The 8,537-nt window shown below is 31.0% G+C and overlaps 1 protein-coding gene across 2 annotated transcripts; it reads right to left on the bottom strand.

Annotated features, from left to right (window-relative positions):
* Nucleotides 1-1,147: 1,147 nt before the first annotated feature.
* Nucleotides 1,148-7,336, bottom strand: LOC100779164 (TLC domain-containing protein 4-B). 2 transcript variants are annotated; one of them, XM_003551890.5, is made up of 9 exons: nucleotides 7,085-7,336; nucleotides 5,532-5,725; nucleotides 5,331-5,419; nucleotides 5,106-5,244; nucleotides 3,083-3,157; nucleotides 2,804-2,925; nucleotides 2,652-2,727; nucleotides 2,310-2,369; nucleotides 1,148-1,493 (listed from the first exon to the last, which is right to left on the bottom strand). In XM_003551890.5, exons 2-9 carry the CDS (start codon nucleotides 5,664-5,666, stop codon nucleotides 1,365-1,367), a joined length of 825 nt encoding a protein of 274 aa, XP_003551938.1. In that variant the 5' UTR covers nucleotides 5,667-5,725; nucleotides 7,085-7,336; the 3' UTR covers nucleotides 1,148-1,364. The 2 variants fall into 2 exon arrangements, with proteins under 2 accessions (XP_003551938.1, XP_040867861.1); XM_041011927.1 differs by lacking the exon at nucleotides 7,085-7,336 and adding an exon at nucleotides 6,547-7,077.
* Between the last annotated feature and the right edge of the window lie 1,201 nt (nucleotides 7,337-8,537).

The following is an 8,537-nucleotide window of genomic DNA, read 5'->3' as shown; positions in this document are numbered from 1 at the left end:
CGGGAAAACCTGATTTAGAAGTATACTATGCCCAATATGAACAATGTGACACTTTTACCAAACCCTAAAAGTCTTACTAATTTGATCATAATTAGAGTTGTAGTTATTTTTTTTTGAGTCCAAAGCCATTAGTTATAGCTCACATCTAGTGTTACAACTTCCATGAAGACAACCTCTCTTAATTCTCACTCTAAAATTTGCTAATTACATGACATTTTTGCTCAATAAATTTTGGGATTTTGCTAAGTGAGAATGGCCAGAGACAATTTTTTCACTCAGTGAATTCAGGAATTCGCTTGACAAAAATACTCATCGAGACTTCTCTTCTTCTCTCCGTATACAAACTAATAGCTCGCTAATCTGCACAAAAAAAAACCTTTTCTTTTTCTCCAAGCTTCACCCTTTCAATTATTTTCGAACACAAAATCAAAACTTTGAACATTTCTCAACAATACTAGGTTGAGACCCTACACCCTATGAATCATTTGCAGCATACCTAAATTTATTAATGAAAAAATGCATTAAATAATTTTTAGCGCATAATAGCAGCAGGGTTTGAATTGAAAACCTTGTGCATAGTATCCAACCCGCTACCACTAAGCCAACTTCAAAGCTTTTAAAACTCATTAAAACCAATCGTTCACTAACTATTGTTTTTTTTTTAAAAAAAATTAATAAGTTACGATGATGATAAACAAAAAAAAAAAATAGTTCTTCAATAAAATAACATTTAGTATTTGAATGGTTTTAATATGTTTAAAATTTAATAACTATATTAAAAATTAAAATTTCAATTTAGTAGTAATATTTTAAATTAATCATTAGAGTCAATAATTATAATAGCTCTCAAATTAATATCATATTTTAATCTATTTCTTATTTTCATATAAAAGTACACTATTTCCTCTTAACTTAAATATAAGCAACAAAAAAAATTATAAGCAAATATTGACTATTTTCATCTTATTTGATGATATTATCTTAAAAGTACCCTTCAATTACTTGAAATTCTAGCTATTTCTAATGAAAGACATATTGGTAAAAAAAGATTATTTGTTAAATACAAATAGTAGATAAGTTATAAGTTCTGTAAAAAAAACTATCTTAATTAGCATAAAAGTGGGTTAATTTTGTTTATGTTCAAGTATGGAAGGATTATAATCTAGAGCCATTTGGATAAAAGTAAAATTAATAATAAGTAATTAAGTGCGAGCCTTATACTCTAAAGTAAGTAAATTTCCTCTCGTGTATGAAAAGTGTATACAATAAGATCAGGTCCACTGGGAAGCAGGGAGAGGTTGATATCGACATGGGTAGGGGTAACCTATACATTTTCTTCAAAAAAGTTTCACTAAGCAGATTATTTACTGCCTCTTTGCCAATGTCTTCCTCAAGCCTTTGATAATCTTTGCAAACCAAACCAAGTTCATAACCGATAGCACCAATGGCACAACAATTACTAATATCCGCCCAAAGGTGTGCATCTGCTCAACCTGTTGAATAATCCAACAAAGCCATGTGATCCTTACCTTTATCAACCACATCATTTTACCAGAAATAAGGTAAAAAAAAAATTATCCAACAGCCAAATTACCCCACACGTTATAAAGAAATTGTTAACACCTTTCTTGAGTGACAAATAAGTTATCCAACAAGGTCCCAATAAGGACTTATTTGGATAAACTTTTCCAGAAATACTTATAAAAGAAGAAAATAATGAGAAATGAAAAAAAAATCTCCATAAACTAAAATTCTCATGCATAAACTAATTTATAAAAGTTTCATCATATTAACTTCTATAAAAACTGATTTTTAACTTTTGCATAAGCTTCCAGTAAAAAAAAAAACAATTCTGCATAAGCTAATTATAGCTTACAGAAAAGTTTTTTTTTTCTTTTCATTATTCCTTTTAATTGTTTCTTCTGAATTTTTTTCTAGAAAAGTTTATCAAATAGGTCCTAAATCTAAATTCATTAGACCAACTTCACCAATTTGAGGCCTCATTAGTTATTATGTAGGCATAGTGATAGTGGTATGCTTGTACATGTGTCTATAGACACAATACAACCATAGTAAAATATCGATCCTTGCACCACAAACAACCTTCCTGCTCCCAAATTGGAAAGCATAAATTACAATTTTAGCTGATAAGAAGAAATACATAGATCCATGATCTAGGCCATTTATCATCCAAGAGAATAATGTGTAGACATCGTTTGAGTCATTAAAGGCCAAGAATTGAATGTCAAAATCTGCTACCTATATGGCACTACACCAAAAGACAACTTTTAAATTCAGGGTGCCATTACCTTATCAAAGTGCAAGTAGACATGGTAAAACATGTAAATGAACAGAAGTATTCTGGCAACCTGCAGATGTACCATTTTGGTAAGCAAACCCACACATGACAAAAACGAGTATTCTATATATTCAACATATCACATACGATATTTCAAAATAAGAACAGACACATATATCTTACACTATCAACTAATTAGAAATCACCTTAGATATGACATTAAAGTAATTAACTAATTATTAAAAAGTCAACACTTACCATACATGACAACAATCCATGATTGGATGACATCATAAAATTGTGAGTGCATTCTATTTTATATATGTGTATGTATTTCAAACGATTGACTCACCAGCCAAGAAATGAATATTACAACCCCATTGATGAGATAAGCTTTGGACTTTTTCATTCCAGCTACATCAAGATACCTTCACAAACACCACAACATTAACAAAGAAAAATATTATATGACATAATAGAATTCAACTATAAGAGAAAGATTACCATCTCAAATTGATTCCTGGAGTAGTTGTCTCGGAGATCAGGACCATGAACGTGTAAAGCTGTCCTTCCCCACTCAACATTGAATATGCTACTGCTACTAAAGAAAACAGATGATGAATCACCTGAACCAATGTTAATATGAAGTCAGGTTAAATCCCGACCATAATCATCTCCAGCTGGGTTCCTATCAAGTGAAATTTCTTAAAATTGATTAAGAGAGTTCAATTTCATAAGACAGGTTGGCTTAAACTCTGCAAGTTAAAAAGATATCATCCTTACATACTCATATCCACCAAGAGAAGGAAAAAACCATAATATCGTCCCTAGATCAGCAATGAAGTAACCAACAGAAACCTGTAGCAATAAATATCAAAACATAAGAAATAAAGACTTCAACAGATAAAACAAAGTGATGTAGAATGCAGATCAGAAAATGGTTGTTGAATGTATAAGGACAATGAAGAGGATAACAATTACCAAAGTTGATTTGAATCATTACAAGTAAAAAAAGAAATAGAATGAATTCCAGAAAAAGGAAATGCTAGCAGAATATGAACACCAAGAAAATCTTAAGAGCTATTACGTCAAAATGTGGCTAGGACATTGTTTCAATCACAAAACTGATTATGGAAAAGACAGCACTGTATATTAATAGAAGGATATGTATTTGAGGATTTGACAAAACTCTTAAATCTAGTCTCCATAACAACTAAAAAAGAAAAACTTGAAGGTGTCTTATAAAAGAACAAGCTCAACAAATTGATAAGCTCCACTAGATCCCAACCATCCAATATTACAAAACCATGTGATGTGATTTAAGAGACACAAAAGAAACATAACGTATAGAGAGTAAAGACTGCAGAGTTAGCAATCAATTTAAATGATATTGCAGAAATTGCCTCTCATAGTATCAATGCGATACAGAATAGAGACCCAACAGGGTACAATTCTCAAGATTACCTTCCAGGCAATTTTGAGACCTGAACCTCTGCCACGCCAATGAGTTCCCAAAATAGCTACTCTTCTCTCATGGTTTCCCTCCCTCCCTCCCTTTTTATAACAACCTCCCCTCTAGTTTGTTACGTAAATAACTATAGTTTATATGCTATTCAGTTACATTGAATAACGCCCATTGATTCCTTGCTGCCAACCTATTCCTCCTCCTATAGGTATTTATTGGAGATACTATCAGTATCAGTTTAATATGTTTATAAGACATTCTTTGACCATGTTCATTGAATGTCAAATAGAAAATGTAAGAAGTGGACTCCAAATTTCATATATGTGCAAGTCCCAAACCCCATCACAGGAAGAGTTGGAGGAGATATATCTATCATTGAAAGTCCAAATCCACAAAAACTTTAGCAATCAAACACGGCATTCCTGCCAGAGTTCTATAAATTTATTATTTAACAAGTCATACAATAATAAAAGCAGGGTACATCATTGGAAAACTTGATAAACAAACTGTGCTTGATTGTTGCTTCAATGATGCAACATGCATTATTTTCTAGTTTTGCATGCTCTGATTCCTTTGTCAGCTCTTAAATACAAGTTGTTTATTATCTCATTATGTGATTCTTTTTATTTTTGTCCCAATCCCAACATGTCATTTTACAATATTTGAAACTCCACTCATCAGTTACTAATCAAAATGCTAGACACAACTGTTTAAATTTCCATGAAAAAAAATGATGATCAAGGTGATGCTAATTATATACAAGGTTGCTTGTCATGTAGAATAATACAAAGTGACCTAACTTCAAGACCATATACATACTTTATCTCAAGTCAGAATTGTAGTGGTAAATTGCAAAGATTTAGTAGATAATCTACCATTAATCTTAAGAGATCCTTCTTTATTGGCTACACAGATTTTTCTTTTACTTTCACAATCAAGCTATATTTGATATTCACCAAGTCTAGTTCCTTTTTTTTTTCTTTTTTGGAGAAAACAGAAGTTGGTAACTTGCCTGCTTTTCACTTTACCAATTCTGTAACCTAGAAACTCAAAACCAAAAGCATAATTTCTTGCCGCAATGAACTCTAATACTTGTACATACAAAATTCACTTGAAATGATCTGATGCACTTAAAAACAAATATATAATTTCTAAACACAGCCTTTACTATCACATGCTCTGGAAATTGCATTTGAACAAGGAACTACTCAACCCCTTGTATGATATGACAGAGTGAGACTTTAGGTTCCATGGTTTATTTCAGATACCACAATAGTAATGGCAGGAATTCAAAGGAAGGGAGAATACAAACAATAGGAAAAACATCCAGATTAGTCTTACCCCCAGTGCAAAAGTCGACAATGAAGAGCTTCGCTCAGTAATAAGTTCAGTAGACTGGTAGTCAGAAAATAGATTTGAGCAAAACACCATGTACAACGACACAGTTGTTATGAAAATGGCATGTACAGTTGATATAGCACTGCCCAAAGAATAAAAATCTATAAACATCTTGTATCACAAGCAACAAAACAAGAGTTTTTCTACTCAATAGAAAGATCCAGTCACCGGTTGTTCCACTCAATACGTTGGAATTTGGAGAAGCTGGAATAGATCTTAAAGTAATTAGAACCAATAAGCTGAGTAAGCTCGTAGACCTGAAAAACAGGAAAGGAAATAATTAAAGAAAATGAAATCACAATAACTTTAATGTGTCTTATATGACATTCTTGAAGAAAATAGAATGATAACATATTACAATGAAGATACCATCTTGCAAGCTAACATGCCACTAATAACAGAAATATATGGAATCAGAGAGTCGGCTAGTAAATATTCCTTCACAAACAAATTAGCCCGGTTCTGGTAAGATTTGAATGACATAATTTCTTCAGAAGCGAACATTGCAACACTACCCCTTTGGTTGAGAATTCTCTTTATTTCCCCCTCCAGTCACCTATTACCTGAACACATACAGTTTCAAGACAAGATATTAAAAAATATAAACCCAATAGGATACATCGCAACATAGAATTTAAGGATAACAAAAAGCTGTATAAAAGTTACCCGTATCCATGGAAAAAGACAATTGAAAACAAGAGAGTGGTGCATAGTTAATTCTTTCAAAATATGAAAGCTTACAAAGAAAATATTTTTTTAATTCTTTACTTTTAAGGCACAGCCTCCCCAAAACTCGATAATAATATTTTTTTTTTTTGGGGGGGGCGGGGGTGCATGGTTTTTCCAGAGGAAATAAGGCATGCAAAGCAGGATAAGGTATCCTCGTTTTAGAAAACAACACAGAATATCATAACCAAAAAATTAGTATTATTGTCAAAGAGCTTTACAATATCTCTCAGCCTGCTTAACAAGGTAATTCCCAGGAAGAAACCACCCTGAAGCACATCAAAGAGATGACATGAAAACAATCTTTTCCTTTGATTTGATCCTGCCTCTGTGTGTGTACATAACAAATTTTTACCAAAAGCTCAAAAACCTATCCCAATTTCCAAATGTAGCTGCATAGCAATGCAAAAATAGATATCAAAAACAAACTAACAGTAGTATCACTGATCATCCAACCAACAGAAGCAAGGGACAACCATTAATATCGTGTTGAGATGATAAATTATTCAATTTGAGACGCTAGAATGAAAAGGAGACTCTAATATGCTTCAATCATGAATAGCTTATAAATTATGGGAATTATTATGGATAATAACACTAAAAAAATTAAAATCAAGCTACTATGCCCAGAAATGAATCAAGCTAGTCTTCTGCATACCAGTAACTAGTAAAGTCTGCAAAGCTGATTGGCAGAAAAAAAAAAAAAAAACAAAAATGGCCCAATCAAAATAACTGAGCCACAATAATGGGAAAAAAGAGAGAATAAATACATATGTAAGTTAACAAATCTCAAGGAAAAAACCATATTTAATAATTGAAGTTTAACATTTTTTTTGTCACTATGTTATTGGTGCAAATTATTTACAGATTTTGTCCATGACTAATATGTGCTGGGACCCGGCTGGTCACCCTTTAGCCGGTTCTCTCCTCCCAACACGCTTAACAAGACTCATTTTTGGAATTTTAGCATATTAAATTGACTTATTACAATCATTAAAAAATGTAAAAAAAAAAAAAATGCAAACAAGTTCGACAATGAATCCACTTTAAACAACAATTTTGCACTCCAATTTAAAACCTTTCATGATTCAACAATAACTATGAAACAAGAACGACTAGCATCATCTAAATGTCCCAATCAACAGAGCTGGAAACTTGAAATTTCTGCATTGTCAATAAGGATCAAGACACCGTACCCTGTGGAATGATGCTGTGCAGTGGAGGAATCGAAGCTATGGAAGAATCGTATTCTTATACTGCGTCGTTATGAGATTCATTCAGAAACACGTTAGTTGATTTGGGGAAATTCTGGAAACCCTAGTAGGATGAAGATGATCAGGTTAGTGGATTGAGATGCCCAACAGAATCGTTACGTAACCGCCAATCGATGTTTTTTCTTTTCTTTTTTCCAAGAATAATAATGGGATATTAAGGGCATTTTATTATTTCTGTTAATCCCTAATTATTGATTTTTACTATTTTAGAGTAAATTACCTATACCCAAATGAAAGGTTTATAGGGATAGCATGAATGTTTGCCTAAAAATGGGATTGCATGATGCAGCAGACTTGTAATCTATGCATTTATAATAAAAAAATTGTTGGTTTTGAAAAAAAAAACGAAAAAAAATGTTGGGACTTATTATTAGGTAAATGAATGCCTAGCTTAAGCATAAATAGATTATTTATCCTGTTTAATAATATAAAAAACAACTTCTATAAAAAAAATTTACAGCCATATAGGAAGCTAAAATTAACAGACATTATTTGTCAAATTCATATTGTGCAATTGAAAAATCTTAATATTTGTTAGGCTTTAATAGACTATGGTCTCTCTATTTTATTTAATCCATAAGTCTGGTTTCTTTATTTTAAAATTGAGATATTTAGTTTTTCTATTTTAAAAAATCCATAATTTTAATCTTTTTATTTTAAAATAAAAATATTTAGTTCTCTTATTTAGTCAATTTTGTTATATTTTATTTTTTTTCTTTTGATCCAATTGAATCCTAATCTTAACGTATTCATTTAAGGTATCATCAAGAAATAAATAATTAATTATAAAGTATCAAATAAAAGAAATAAAACATAGACAAAATTAAATATTAAATCAAAATTGTGGATTTTTTTTTAAAATAAATGACCAAAATTACGAATTTTCTAAAATATAAAAAATAAATGCCTTGTACTTTGAAATAAGGGGACCAAAATTACAAATTTTTTAAAATAGGAGAATCAAATGTCTCAATTTTAAAACAAAGAGATAAAAATTATGAATTGAATAAAATAGAAAGCCCAAAATCACATTTAAGTCTATTTGCTATCATCGTTGTCGTCAAAAGAGAACAAACAATTTTCCTCTTAAAAACTAAGTATTTTACTTTAATAAAAGATATTAGAGTATGTTTGATAAGGTTGTTGGAAAGCTTTTAAGCTTTTTCGATTAGCTTATAGAGAAAAATGTCACTGAAAAGAATCCTATTAATTTCAAGGTTGTTGGCAACTCAGTAATTTAAGTTCCTGTGGCAAAGTAGGAAGGTTACAAATAAATAGGTTGAATGGCAAACCCTCTTGATAATGAAGTTTTATTCAAACAAAACAACTCAAGGCATGAAAGTTGGCATATATAGTATATAATCCTAAAAAAATT

The sequence above is a fragment of the Glycine max genome, chromosome 18, assembly GCF_000004515.6.
Source record: "Glycine max cultivar Williams 82 chromosome 18, Glycine_max_v4.0, whole genome shotgun sequence".
Classification (NCBI taxonomy): Eukaryota; Viridiplantae; Streptophyta; class Magnoliopsida; order Fabales; family Fabaceae; genus Glycine; species Glycine max.
This window is presented reverse-complemented; position numbering and strand designations above follow the sequence as displayed.